General features: G+C 42.6%; 1 protein-coding gene across 1 annotated transcript in view; it reads left to right on the forward strand.

Annotated features, from left to right (window-relative positions):
* klhdc8a (kelch domain containing 8A) overlaps window positions 1–12,870 on the forward strand; it is a 47,200-nt gene extending 34,330 nt beyond the window's left edge. The window contains exons 4-8 of the mRNA XM_061786350.1: window positions 632–796; window positions 957–1,175; window positions 7,528–7,629; window positions 8,470–8,618; window positions 9,394–12,870. Coding sequence (XP_061642334.1) covers window positions 632–796; window positions 957–1,175; window positions 7,528–7,629; window positions 8,470–8,618; window positions 9,394–9,447 — 689 coding nt within the window. The 3' untranslated portion in view covers window positions 9,448–12,870. The remainder of the gene's footprint in view (window positions 1–631; window positions 797–956; window positions 1,176–7,527; window positions 7,630–8,469; window positions 8,619–9,393) is intronic.
* Window positions 12,871–15,497: the final 2,627 nt, after the last annotated feature.

Consider the following 15,497-nt stretch of genomic DNA (forward strand, 5'->3'; position numbering starts at 1 on the left):
TCTTTGACCATTAACTCCTCTACCAGTTCTACTTCTGCCTCTCACTCTTCCTCCCACGCTCATTCTCAATCTCCCTCTTCCTCTTACTAAATTTTCCACTGTTGTAAAAAAAAAAAGTTATCTGTGGTTTTTCATAGTGCTTAGGCTACTTTCTGATTGAAGTGGTAACAATTAACCATGGAAGTGTTTGGCCAGGTGGCACATACTGTACATTGGCCAAAATGCTCATGGAGTGTCATTTTGTATGGGAATATTTGGAAATGGCCAACATGTGACTTGTTTTAAGAAGAGAACGGTGTTCAGTGCATTTAAAAAGTGTCATTTTGAATCACAAAATGTGTGTAAAGGAGAAAATGTGTTTAGACTTTAGGAGACTTAAAAGGAGGTTTTGTTCTCTGCGTTACAGTTTAAATGTGCTATGCATGTCATGCATGACAAGGACAACGTAATTTGTAATTGCTGACGTTTTCTTTTTCTTTTTTCGGAAACAGGACTAATCTTGCTGAAAAAAATATTTGATCTCGAGACAATTGAGAAAAATATTGTAACCACTTCATACTGTATATTACAGCAAATTAATTTCATAAATCTACAAATAATCTCAATTTTGTGTGTCTGTGTGTGGATGTAGATGGCCGTGCTCTTGCTGTGGGTGGAATGGGTGCTGACTTGCTCCCTCGTAACATCCTTCAACAGTATGACTTTCGTAAGGATGTGTGGGCTCTACTTCCTCCCATGCCAACCCCACGCTATGATGCCAACACTCATTTATTTGACAACAAACTCTATGTAGCAGGTACTTTCTAATACTAATAAGGATTCTATAGGCAGAAAGTGTTCCATAAAATTGTTCTGCATGTCTTTTCAATTATATGCATCTTCACTCCCCTTAATTATAATACTTTATTCAGTTTATTTTCCATTATTAATATATTGTCTTTTTCAAAATATTTTAGGTGGTCGCCAGTGTAAGAGGCCTGTGAAGGCCTTTGAGATGTATGACACAGACACACGCGCATGGACAACGCTTCCAATGCTGTCATGTAAGCGCTCATATGCAGGTGTGATATGGGACAATGCTGGGAAGCTGTGTTTGCTGGGAGGTCTGCGCCAGGGAGGAGGGCATCAGACCTCAAAGTTTGCCAAGAACGTCAACATTTTTGACTGCAACCAAGGTATGACCTGGAATTCTACTGTTGTATATTATGGGAATTTATTTTTAACATATTGGTAATAATGATGGTAATAATCATGTTACTTGATGAAGCACTTTGTCTTTTATGACTTACGCTTATAGGGGCGGAAATAATGTGGTAGGTGACTCATGCCGGATGCTGGTTTAGCCACACTTAAAAAAAAAAAAATGGTGAAAAATAGTTCAACGCTGTATCTCCACAATGCAGTACCACAGTTCTCAGTCTTTGCAAATTTTCAGCGATTATCTTCAAATGTATAATGTATTTCGAAGGAAATCTATGATATACCTTTACAGGGACTTTAAAGCTTGTCATAATGTTTGTAGTTGTAGTTTATAGTTAATAGTAGACAGTGTGTGTGTGCGTACATGCATGTATGTGTATATATATAGTGGGTACAGAAGGTTTTCAGACCCCCTTAAAATTTCCACTCTTTTTTTATATTGCAGCCATTTGCTAAAATCATTTAAGTTCATTTTTTTCCTCAATGTACACACAGCACCCCATATTGAGAGAAAAAAATTTAATTGTTGAAATATTTGCAGATTTATTAAAAAAGAAAAACTGAAATATCACAGATCCATATGTATTCAGACCCTTTAGTCAGTATTTAGTAGAAGCACCCTTTTGAGCTAGTACAGCCATGAGTCTTTTTGGGAATGATGCAACAAGTTTCTCACACGTGGATTTGGGGATCATCTGCCATTCCTCCTTGCAGATCCTCTCCAGTTCTGTCAGGTTGGATGGTGAACATTGGTGGGCAGCCATTTTCAGGTCTTTCCAGAGATGCTCAATTGGGTTTAAGTCAGGGCTCTGGCTGGGTCATTCAAGAACAGTCACAGAGTTGTTCTGAAGCCACTATTTCTGTATTTTAGCTGTGTGCTTAGGGTCATTGTATTTTTTGAATGTGAACCTTCAGCCCAGTCTGAGGTTCTGAGCACTCTGGAGAAGGTTTTCGTCCAGGATATCCCTGTACTTGGCCGCAGTCATCTTTCCTTCGATTGCAACCAGTCGTCCTGTCCCTGCAGCTGAAAATCACCCCCACAGCATGATGCTGCCACCACCATGCTTCACTGTTTGGACTGTATTGGACAGGTGATGAGCAGTGCCTGGTTTTCTCCACACATGCCACTTAGAATTAAGGGCAACAATTTCTATCTTGGTCTCATCAGACCAGAGAATCTTATTTCTCACCATCTTCAGGTTTTTTTTTTTTTAGCAAACTACATGCGGGCTTTCATGTGTCTTGCACTGAGGAGAGGCTTCCGTCGGGCCAGCCCCGACTGGTGGAGGGCTGCAGTGATGGTTGACTTTCGAGAACTTTCGCCCATCTAACGACTGCATCTCTGGTGCTCAGCCACAGTGATCTTTGGGGTCTTCTTTACCTTTCTCACCAAGGCTCTTCTCCCCCAATTGCTCAGTTTGGCCGGACGGCCAGCTGTAGAAAGGGTTCCGATCGTCCCAAATGTCTTCCATTTCATGATTATGTGCTCTTAGGAACCTTAAATGCAGCAGATTTTTTTTTTTGTAACCTTGGCCAGACCTGTGCCTTGCCACAATTATGTCTCTGAGCTCTTCAGGCAGTTCAGGCACTGTGATCTGTAAGGTCTTATATAGACAGTTCTGTAGCTTTCATAATTAAGTCCAATCAGTATAATCAAACACAGCTGGAATCCTATGAAGGTCCCCTTCGCCAAACAATTAGACCCAACCAGAGCATGCTTTTGGAGCAACACGACCAAGCACTCACCTTGCTGATTCAAAGGGTATGTGACTTCTCACAAGCTCTCACATCCCTCCAAAATCAATTTGCCTCACTCCAACCTTGCGCACAACCGCCTGCTGCAGCATCCACCGCTCCCACTGCCCCCCTCACCCAAGTAATGCGTGAACCATACGTACCCGCACCAGCCCCTTACGACGGCAATCTAGGGTCTTGTCTCGCCATTTTGGTCCAGTGTTTTGGTCTCGTAGACCACGGCAGAATGGGAGAAACGGTCAGCCGTCTGTGCGTCATACTCTTCTTTTCCATGGAGATGAAGATTTTTGACCACCTGGTGCGCAGGAGGGAGGCCGCTAAATGGCTGATTGGTCACTCCGTGACTATCGTGACCTTAATAACATCACCATTAAGAATAAGTAGCCCTTGCCCCTGATTGACTCTGCCTTTTCCCCCCTTCGACAGTTTTCAACAAGTTGGATCTGCGCTCAGCCTACCACCTTGTCCGCATTCGAGAGGGAGACAAGTGGAAGACAGCATTTAACACCCGTAGAGGGCACTATGAGTACCTCGTAATGCCATTCGTCCTGACCAATGCCCCTGGTGTCTTCCAGGCACTAGTCAATGACGTCCTGCGTGAGATGATCAGAAAATGTGTTTTTGTGTACCTGGATGACATCCTGGTTTTCTCCCGTTCCGTCGCAGATCACGAACGGCATGTTTGACAAGTACTTCAGAGACTCCTTGAGAACAAGCTCTTTGTTAAGGCAGAAAAGTGTGAGTTCCATGTTGCAAAGACCAACTTTTTGGGTTACGTCATTGCTGAGGGGCAGCTTCAAATGGACCCAGCCAAGGTAGCTGCAGTCACTGAGTAGCCAACGCCATCCACAAGAAAAGAGATGCAGCAATTCCTTGGCTTCCCCAACTCCTACCGGCTGTTCATTCGGAACTACAGTCGGGTGGCAGCATGCCACACTGCGCTCACATCAACCCTAACGTCCTTCCAATGGTCTGAGAAGGCCGACATGGCCTTCTGTGAGCTTAAGAAACTTTTTTCCCCAGCTCCTACCCTCGTTCATCCGAATCCACAGAGGCAGTTCATAGTTAAGGTCGATGCATCAGAGGCGGGGGTTGGTGCGGTGCTGTCTCAGCAATCCCAGACTGATGGTAAGGGCCACCCTTGCGCCTTCTTTTCTCGCAAGTTGTCTCAGGTGGAGAAAAATTATGGGATCGGATACCGGGAGCTCTTGGCGATGAAGATGGCGTTGGAGAAATGGCGGCATTTCCTGGAAGGCGCCGAAAACCCATTTGTGTGGACCGACCACAAGAATTTTGGAATACATCCGCTCTGCTAAGAGGCTGAGCTCCCGTCAAGCCAGGTGGGCATTGTTTTTTGACCGGTTCACGTTTACCTTGTCCTACCGCCCAGGGGCCCAGAACACCAAGGCGGATGCCCTGTCCCGCCAGTTCGCCTCGGAGAGTGTCAAGAATGATCCAGATCCCATCTTGTCTCCCCGTTGCTTTCTGGGATCAATCACATTAGAAATAGAAACGCTGGTAAAGGAGGCCCAGGAAGAACAAGCTGATCCTGGTGGGGGTCTCCGGAACTCACTGTTTGTCCCTGATTCGGCCCGCCCCCAGGTGCTACATTGGGCCCATTAATCGCGACTTACCTGTCACCCTGGAATCGGCAGAAAGTTGGCCTTCCTCTGTCAACGCTTCTGGTGGCCCACCATGGAAGATGACACCCAGTCCTGTGTCTCTGCATGCACAGTATGTGCTCAAAATAAGACATCCTCCACACCAAGCTCTGGTTTTCTGCGTCTGCTTCCCATTCCCAGACGCCCTTGGTTGCACATCGCCCTCGACTTCATTTCTGGGCTTCCCCCGTCAAATGGGAACACAGTCATTCTCACTGTGGTGGACAGGTTTTCCAAAGCAGTACACTTCCTGGGCCTTTCCAAGCTTCCATCTACCAAGGAGACTGCCGACCTGCTGGTCCAGCACGTTTTCCGCCTGCATGGCATCCCATCTGATATAGTCTCTGACAGGGGCCCCCAATTCACCTCGAGGTTTGGAGAGCGTTTTGCACAGCGCTTGGTGTAGGTGTTAGTCTATCCTCTGGCTATCATCCTCAGACTAACGGGCTATGTGAGCGCACCAATCAACAGCTGGAGGCGGCGCTCCGTTGCATATCCCAATCTCGTCCCGCTTCATGGAGCACCCACCTTGCCTGGGTTGAGTATGCCCATAATTCGCTGCCCAGCAGATCCTTGGCCATGTCCCCTTTTCAATACTCCTTAGGCTACCAACCTCCACTGCTCCCATCGCAGGAGCAGGAGCTTGCAGTCCCTTCAGTGCAGGCCCGCGCTGCCCTTCTCTGGTCAAGCCAAACATCGCCGCATCCCTACGCCCGCTTACACGGTTGGTCAGAAAGTGTGGCTCAGTACAAAGCATGTATCACTCAAGGTTGAATCCAAAAAATTGTCCTCCCGTTTCATTGGCCCCTATGAGATTGTGGCTGTGGTAAATCCACGTGCGGTACGCCTTAAGCTCCCTGCCTCTCTCCGCATTCACCCCACCTTCCATGTTTCCCTGATGATAAAACCGGTTTCTTCCAGTCCTCTTTTGCTTTTGTTCTTGGGTTGATATACACATTTCGTACCAAAGCACTTTCATCTCTGGGACACAGAACCCATCTCGTCCTGAGGGGTATGACGGCAGGACATTCGCATGATGTTTATACTTGTGCAGAATTGTTTGAACAGATGAACGTGGTACCTTCAGGCATCTGGAAATTGTACCCAAGGATGAACAAGACATGCAAGTCCACAGTTCTCGTCCTGAGAACTTGGTTGATTTCTTTTGACTTTCCCATGATGTTTCAGAAAAAAGCAGTGCATGTGTGCCCAGTTCAAATACATCCACAGGTGTGTATCTAATTAACTCAGATGTTGTCAAACAAGTCTTTTTACATAGTGGACGTAAATGTCTGGTTTCAACTGTATTATATACCGTATATATTTATTTATTAATTCATGAATTATATATTTATATAATCGACAGAAATGTGAATTTTGAGTACATAAAATACATTTGTGATCACAAAATTGATTCACTTTTGATGAAGTTTTCAAATGTATTCTACGTAATAACTTTAAAGTAGCAAAGTGCACCTGAGCCCTAGTTCATGGTAAAAGGGCATTGTTTGGCATGTTGCCAAACAAGTAAAGTTGACTGGCATCTGTTCAATTTGTTTTGAATGACATTACCAATTGCAGTAAACGTTGCTTCTACAGCAGCTACCAACAACTTTGAATGATATTCCTTTGAGCAGATCATTGAAAATAAAGTTGCAATTGTTGAACAGTCTTATGGATGTATATCGTTTGTGCTGTCAAATCTGCCAAATGGAGAAATATTCAATGTCATATATCGGTACAATACTTTACATTATGAGTGTTTTCTAAACATATAGGAAGATGCCCAGTCGTGTACATTGTTGTAATCAAGACAGTGCCTTTCTATTTTGTTTTATTTCCTTTACACTGGCAAAATGTATAAGAAGTTTCAGCCTCAAAATATAAAAATAAATATTGTGTTGCATCGAAGTCATGGCCATGCACTCTGCAGTAACAGGTGAAATAAAGCCTGAAAAGAGAAATTGAAGGTCAAATACCTTTGCATTATTTTTTTTACCATGAGCTATGCATTTTGACTGGAATGGGTAGAACGAAAGGCAAATAAGCTGAACAGGGAGTGATACCGAGTATGTAGTAATGTGTTGATTTTTGTTTTTTCCTTTAAAAAGACTTTAATTCCTGTGCCCCCCACACACACACACACAATGACAAATATACATGTTTCCACGAGCACACAGCGAATGCACTAAACCCTGTTTCTCCAATTTCGGAATAGATGAGATGGGAGATGAGCTGCAAATGGGAAATTTGCGACGAGGAGCTGATAAGAACACAAAACAGATGGCTATATTATCCATCTTCAGCAATATCTTTCCACATACAACCGCATTTGGTCATACAATCTGCTTCCATTCAGCAATTTCTCACATCGTGCCTCCATATCACCAGTAATCGAACCCCTCCATCTGGGTTTTCTCTGAGAAGTGTTTTACTGGCATACATTCAGTGCTTAGACAAGATAGCACACAAAACGAGAATTGAGAAAGAATTAAAAAAAATTTATCATGTCTACCTTCTGCTATACAAAAATAAATAATATAAACTATAAAAGTCAAGCCAATGCAAGCTCTTAAACAACAATATGCAACATGCAACATGATTTTGTTGTCTCCTCAGTCCAAGCGCCAGTTAATCCCCAAGTAAAACTACAACATAAGGGTACCTCTTGTACAAAAGTTTCAAACTACCAAGCTATTTTTAGTGCATTATACTGTTTATAATTTGCATATGTATCCATCTGTCCACATTGGTCCTAGTGTCTGTATTATGTATTTGCAATGAGGATCAGTTTTTTAGAATGATAAGACCCATTTGACCTGTTTGCTCTGTACCTGAATTATAGTATGTTACCTTTATGATGACATCTCTTGGTAGAAGTTCTTGTTTATCCTGTATTTTACCGGTTCAGGTACGTGGCTGAAGTCAGACGAGACAGTATCCTTGAAGACAAAGAGAGCTGACTTTGTCGCCACTTTGCTGCGTGGCCGCATGGTGGTAGCAGGTGGACTTGGTAAGACTGAAAAAATGGTTTACACATAATGGAAATGAAATCACACTTATTTATTGGGGAAAAAGAAAAAACTGAAAGACAATGTAGTCACGTCGGTGTGATAAGTTTCTGCAATACAATTCTTTCCTATGTTCGAAAGGAAGCACCTTTTTGTCACTTTCTGAACATATGATGCATTCCACAAAGGTTAAGGAATAGTGTTATAAAGGTTAAAATACTGTAGCTGGTGAGAAGATTTGACTTTCTGGATAGCACCTATGTCGCGTGCTCCAAAACAAAGGCGCTGATTGGCCAAAGAGGAGATCTGTGTATCGCCGATCGATTGCTCTTCCTACAGTACCCGGATGTCTGTTACAGCTAATTTGAAATTGAATTTGTCAAACTGAGTCTGTAAGGATCAAACTGAATGTGTTTATTGGACTTCAGTTCCAAACTAATAAAAAACTAAATATATCAAAATTCTATTTCAAATTATACTCCCGGTATTCAGATTCAGTTTTTAAATGAAATGTTTCAAATTAAACAATGCAAATTCAAATTGTTATTCAAGTTTAGTTTTTTAATACAATTATCCAAGTTTATCTATTCAAATTCAAATATAAATGATTCAAATTCAGTTCCTGCGGGCACATTTTTTTAGCCTGTACACATTCACGAACTTCTAACCCCGCCACCAATCCGCAACACACTTGGATAGGGTGAGGGGTGTGAGTCTCGGTGTGTCTGAGCTTGCAAATTCTAACATGTTATGTTCTTCCTTCGCCTTTACATTATGATAATCTAATGACATGCATTTCTCGTTTACCTACTTATGTGATGAGTATGCTGTGATCTGATTAGGTCATGAGCCCTCTGCACTGGACACAGTGGAGGCTTTTCATCCTTTGAAGAAAAAGTGGGAGCGATTGGCTTCCATGACGTTCCCCCGATGCTCGGCCTCCTTCATCATCATCAAAGATCGCCTTTTAGTGGTTGGTGGAGTCAACCAGGTACACTGAACATATAGGGCTGTATATAAAATGCAAACATAACTAGATCTGCAGCAGATACTGTTTGCCAGTACATGAATTTAGATTTAGATTTAAATTAGTGGTTGTAATTTTCAAAAACACAAAACTTGTGAGCCAGCTTTTAATATGAATAAAAATCTATTGTACATCTACATTGTACATCATCTTTGGGAATGCAACCTCAGCTCAACTCAGTGTAGGAAATTGGAATTAACTGATACGAGACTCATTCAGACAGAAAATTTACAATGATAAGAATACCACGGAGTTGGAAATTATATCGTCTACTGAGATTCTTTTACAATATAGTAAACGCCATTGTTTATGTTGATGTTGAAGTGACCAACAGTTTGTCTTAACTCTTTATGCTAGTCACAGATCTAATGGATTTGGTCCCCTAAGACGCACTTTGGGTATCTTTCAAAGGTAGCGGGCGATGTACACATGTGCGTGGCTTGTTGGTGGATCTAGTTTTGTATGCGTTTTTGGCAACCATAAGAGACAGTTTCATGCTACATGCACACAGAAATGTCTGACACAACATTAGGTGCAATTGCCTAATTGAATTGGAAAATATGCTTTAATAATACAGTAATCAGTTTTGATTGACACTGACTAAATGTCTTAATTTAACAACATTATGATTACAGTTTGCACTGCATTAGAGTGTGTACGTAGTGTACAGTGTGAGTACTTTTGCCACCTCTGTAGTGTATGTTGTTTCTCAGGATCTGTTTTTATTTGTTTTTCCTAGGTGCCCAGCTCAGCCCATGAGATTCTGTATGTAAAAGAAGAGGAGTATCTGTAGTCTCATCCAAGATGAATGACGCACATCAGCAGGAATACCCTTTTTAGTCACAATGTGCTGGAATGGGAACCGTCTTCTTTTCATGCAGCTTATGAGACAACACTGCCCCCGGTTGGGCGTTAATAATACTGCAATGCTCGTTGAGTGCACGTCGACAGTAATGCAGATGTCGCCTTTATATACAAATTTAGCTTTCTGAGGAAGTCTTAGTATCTAATGGTTCTACATTGTACGTTGTAGTGCACACGTTTTGTTGCTTATTCCTAGTAATGTGGGGAATTGACAATTTATTACACCGCCACCAGGGCACGTTTCATGCCAGCTCCCTTAAATTGACTGCATTTTTTTAGGCTTTTGTGATGGTTAATACATCAGTATGTAGAAGCTCTTTAATGAAACCAATAATAATTATTACTATTGTTATTATTATTCATTCTTTCATTCATTCATTCATCTTCACTTATCCTCACGAGGGTCGCGGGTGTGCTGGAGCCTATCCCAGCTGACTCTGGGTGAGAGGCAGGGTACACCCTGAACTGGTCACCAGCCAATTGCAAGGCACATATAAACAAACAGCCGGGGTGTACCCCGCCTTCTGCCCGAAGATAGCTGGGATAGGCTCCAGCAGCCCACGACCCTAGTGAGGATAAGGGAAACAAAATTGATGGATGGATATAAACAAACAATCATTCGCACTCACATTCATTCACACCTATGGGCAATTTAGAGTATTTGATTAACCTACAATACATGTTTTTGGGATGTGGGAGGAAACCAGAGTACCCGGAGAAAACCCACGCAGGCACGGGGAGAACATGCAAACTCCACACAGGGGAGGTAGGATTTGAACCCGGGTCCTCAGAATATTATTTTTTAAACAAGAGATTTGACTATCAATGGACAGCAATAATAATAATAATAATAATAATAATAATAAGGCTCCTATTTTCCTGTGTCCATCCATCCATTTTCCATAATTTATCCTTACAAGGGTCGCGGGCGTGCTGGAGCCTATCCCAGCCATCTTCGGGCGAGAGGCAGGGTACACCCTAAACTGATCACCAGCCAATCGCAGGGCACATATAAACAAACAACCATTCACGTGCACACATTCACACTTAAGGGCAATTTAAAGTCCTCAATCAACCTACCTTGCATGTTTTTGGGATGTGGGAGGAAACCGGAGTACCCGGAGAAAACCCATGCAGGCACGGGGAGAACATGCACACTCCACACAGGCAGGGCCGGGATTTGAACCCAAGTCATCAGAACTGTGAGGCAGATGTGCTAACCAGTCGTCCACCGTGCCTATTATTATCATTATTATCCATCCATCCATTTTCTGAGCCGCTTCTCCTCACTAGGATCGCGGGCGTGCTGGAGCCTATCCCAGCTGTCATTGGGCAGGAGGCGGGGTACACCCTGAACTGGTTGCCAGCCAATCGCAGGGCACATACAAACAAACAACCATTCGCACTCACATTCACACCTACGGGCAATTTATTATTATTGTTATTATTATTATTATTATTATCAGCATCAGCCTTTCATTTTCTATGGCACATACCCTAATTAGGGTCTCGGGTGAGCTGGAGGGAGCCTATTCCTGCTGAATTTTGAGGAGAGGCAGGGTACAATCTGGACAAGTAGGCAGGGCACATGTGGATATGCAGGCATCACTGATGGTGTAGTGGTACACTCGCCTGACTTTGATGTGGGCAGTGTGGGTTCAGTTCCCACTCAGTGACGGTGTGACTGTGAGTGTGAATGGTTGTCCGTGTCTATATGTGCTCTGCGACTGGCGACCAGTTCAGGGTGTAGTCTGCCCTTCGTCAGAAGTCAGCTGGGAAAGGCTCCAGCGGCCCGTGACCCTAACTAGGATAAGCGGTGTTAAAAATGGATGGATGGATGTGTATATGCAAACAACCATTCACATTCACACCTTTTACAATTTAGAGTCTTCAATGAACCTAACATGTATGATTTTGGAATGCGTACCTGGAGAAAACACGCGCAAGCATCATGTGCAATTTCCACACAGGAAAATAGGAGCCTTATTATTATTATTATTATTGCTGTCCATTGATAGTCAAATCTCTTGTTTAAAAAAACACCAGAAAAATAGTAAAGCACAGTATCGTTTCTGGCGGCACGGTGGCCGACTGGTTAGAGCGTCAGCCTCACAGTTCTGAGGACCCGGGTTCAGTCCCCGGCCCCGTCTGTGTGGAGTTTGCATGTTCTCCCCGTGTCTGTGTGGGTTTTCTCCGGGCACTCCGGTTTCCTCCCACATCCCAAAAACATGCATTAATTGGAGACTCTAAATTGCCCGTAGGCATGACTGTGAGTGTGAATGGTTGTTTGTTCCTATGTGCCCTGCGATTGGCTGGCAACCAGTTCAGGGTGTACCCCGCCTCCTGCCCGATGACAGCTGGGATAGGCTCCAGCACGCCCGCGACCCTAGTGAGGAGAAGCGGCTCAGAAAATGGATGGAGTATCGTTTTTTGATAAGATTTAAAATTATAGTTACTGTCTTGCATTTGTGAATAGAAGGAAATAGTCTTCCTGGTTGAATGTTATTCCTGATTAATGTGTGACTTCTCAAAGAAATAATTAAATTTGGGTGACTATGAAATTGGTCAAATGTTGAGAGCTCACTGAAAATACTCGATGGAGAGTCCATATAAAGTTCTTCCTGCTTGATGGTCTCTGAGGCAAATAGGTGGTGGTGGTGTAATTAATTTGTTAAGCACCATATTTGAAGATGTTTTCTAGTGTTCTGGTTTATATGCAGTATGTAATTTGTACAAAATCCACATTTTTAAGGTTGGATAGTATGACTGCCATATTACAATACTTAAAATGTTCTCTGAATTTGCATTTGCACTACAGATAAAATTTTCATCAGTATTTCTACTAGATGTATGGAGATACAAAAAATGCTGTGATTGCCACACCCCTCTGTGTTGCAGCAGCGCACATATGTTTGAATGTAGGTATGTTTTAATAACTTGCGTTTCGATACCAGGCAATAGGTAAGGGCATATACTACAATAAATTGATTCAGTTACAATTGTCTTTTTCTTTCTTTTCTTTTTCTGGTGGCACAACATTTTACCGAAGTTTCTCGTCTCTAATACGCTCTCCAGTATAATATGTAACTCCAAAATTGACTCCAGAATTCAGGAAAACACCATGTACCTACATATGTATTTCTACTAGATCAAATGTCAAACTCATTTTTGTCTCACGCCGCATCGCAATTATGATTTCCATCAGAGGGCCATTAGAACAGTGAAACCATATAAATTTTAATCACCAAATCATATTATTACACAACAAATTGAGGGATAACTAGTTTTGAAATCAGAAGACAAGGATAATAGATTGTTCAAGTATTGTTTAAGTTACTGTAGAATAAGGGTTTGGTAACAGAAAAATTTCAATATCTCAACATTATTGTTTATTATTATGACAATTTGGAATTTGGGTACAGATTTCAGCAAAAAGAACGAAAGTTGACGAGCATGATTTGCTTTCGCGGGCCACATAAATGATGTGGCGGGCCGCATCTGGCCCGCGAGCCTTGAGTTTGACACCTATGTACTTGATGGTACCGACGTACAACTCCAATTCCAATGAAGTTGGGACGTTGTGTTAAACGTAAATAAAAACAGAATACAATGATTTGCAAATCATGTTCGACCTATTTTTAATTGAATACACTACAAAGACAAGATATTTAATGTTCAAACTGAAAAACTTTTATTGTTTTTAGCAAATGATCATTAACATAATTTTATGGCGGCAACACATTCCAAAAAAGCTGGGACAGGGTCATGTTTACCCCTGTGTTACGTCACCTTTTCTTTTAACAACATTCAATAAATGTTTGGGAACTGACGACACTAATTGTTGAAGCTCAGAAGATCACTCAGATCTTCAATAGATCTTTGGAAATGTGCGAAGTTTCATTCTGTTTCAAATGCTCCACCATCATTCCAGTCCCAAAAGAAACCTGCAATCTCGGGTCTGAATGACTACAGGCCTGTCGCTTTGACATCTGTGGTCATGAAGTCCTTTGAACGTCTCGTGCTGGACCACCTCAAGAGTGTCACAGGTCCCCTGCTGGACCCCCTGCAGTTTGCCTACCAAGCGAACAGGTCTGCGGATGATGCAGTCAACATGGGACTGCACTTCATCCTAGAACACCTCGACAGTGCAGGGACCTACGCGAGGAACCTGTTCGTGGACTTCAGCTCAGCGTTCAACACCATCATCCCTGAACTCCTTTCATCCAAGCTTCTCCAGCTCAGCGTCTCACCTGCCATCTGCCAGTGGATTTACATCTTTCTGACGGGCAGGACACAGCAGGTCAGGCTGGGGGAGGCCACCTCATCCACACGCAGCATCAGCACAGCTCTTCTCTCTCTACACGAACGACTGCACCTCAGCGAACCCGACTGTCAAACTCCTGAAGTTTGCAGATGACACCACTGTCATCGGCCTCAGATTCTCTGAACCTTTTGATGATATTATGGACCGTAGATGAGGAAATCCCTAAATTCCTTGCAATTGTACGTTGAGGAACATTGTCCTTAAACTGTTTGACTATTTTCTCACGCACTTGTTCACAAAGAGGTGACCCTCGTCCCATCTTTGCTTGTGAATGACTGAGTAATTCAGGGAAGCTCCTTTTATACCCAATCATGGCACCCACCTGTTCCAAATTAGCCTGTTCACCTGTGGGATGTTCCAAACAGGTGTTTGATGAGTGTTCCTCAACTTTCTCAGTCTTTTTTGCCAACTGTCCCAGCTTTTTTGGAACGTGTTGCAGCCATAAAATTCTACGGTAATGATAATTTGCGGAAAACAATAAAGTTTATTAGTTTAAACATTAAATATCTTGTCTTTGTAGTGTATTCAATTAAATACAGGTTGAACATGTTTGTAAATCATTTTATTCTGTTTTTGTTTATACACAACATCCCAACTTCATTGAAATTGGGGTTGTATAATGTATGTATACTTATATATATATATATGGGTAAATTGTATTAATATATAATATACTGTGTACAAAATATATGTATACCTATGTATGTCTACCTATGTATAATGTTCACCATCGATTTGCTACTGTCCATCCATCCATCCATTTTCCTTCTGCCGACTGGTTAGAGCGTCAGCCTCACAGTTCTGAGGACCCGGGTTCAATCCCCGGCCCCGCCTGTGTGGAGTTTGCATGTTCTTCCCGTGCCTGCGTGGGTTTTCTCCGGGCACTCCGGATTCCTCCCACATCCCAAAAACATGCATTAACTGGAGACTCAACAAATTGCCCGTAAGTGTGATTGTGAGTGCGAATGGTTGTTTGTTTGTATGTGCCCTGCGATTGGCTGGCAACCAGTTCAGGGTGTACCCCGCCTCCTGCCCGATGACAGCTGGGATAGGCTCCAGCACGCCCGCGGCCCTAGTTAGGAGAAGCGGCTCAGAAAATGGATGGATGGATGGATGGATATATAAATTGGTAACATTAGACATTACATACAGTGGGTACGGAAAGTTTTCAGACTCCCTTAAATTTCTCACTCTTTGTTATATTGCAGCCATTTGTTAAAATCCATCTATCCATGCTCATCACCTGTCCAATACAGTCCCAACAGTGAACAGTTTTTTAATAAATCTGCACAAATTTCAACAATTCTGTTTTTTTCCTGTCAATACAATTCGTCTTCGACTTTAGAGGTATTGTGGTCGTTCTAATGTACAGGGGGAAAACAATTCTTAAGTCAGCCACCAATTGTGCAAGTTCTCCCACTTAAAAAGATGACAAAGGCCTGTAATTTTCATCATCAGTATACCTCACCTATGAGAGAAAAAAAATCCAGAAAATCAAATTGTCTGATTTTTTAAAAATTTTTAGCCAGTCTCCAGATCTCAACCCTATAGAAAATCTTTGGAGGGAGTTGAAAGTCTGTGTTGCCCAGCGACAGCCCCAAAACATCCCTGCTCTAGAGGAGATCTGCATGGAATGGGCAAAAATACCAGCATCA

This window comes from Phyllopteryx taeniolatus, chromosome 9 (assembly GCF_024500385.1).
Source record: "Phyllopteryx taeniolatus isolate TA_2022b chromosome 9, UOR_Ptae_1.2, whole genome shotgun sequence".
Classification (NCBI taxonomy): domain Eukaryota; kingdom Metazoa; phylum Chordata; class Actinopteri; order Syngnathiformes; family Syngnathidae; genus Phyllopteryx; species Phyllopteryx taeniolatus.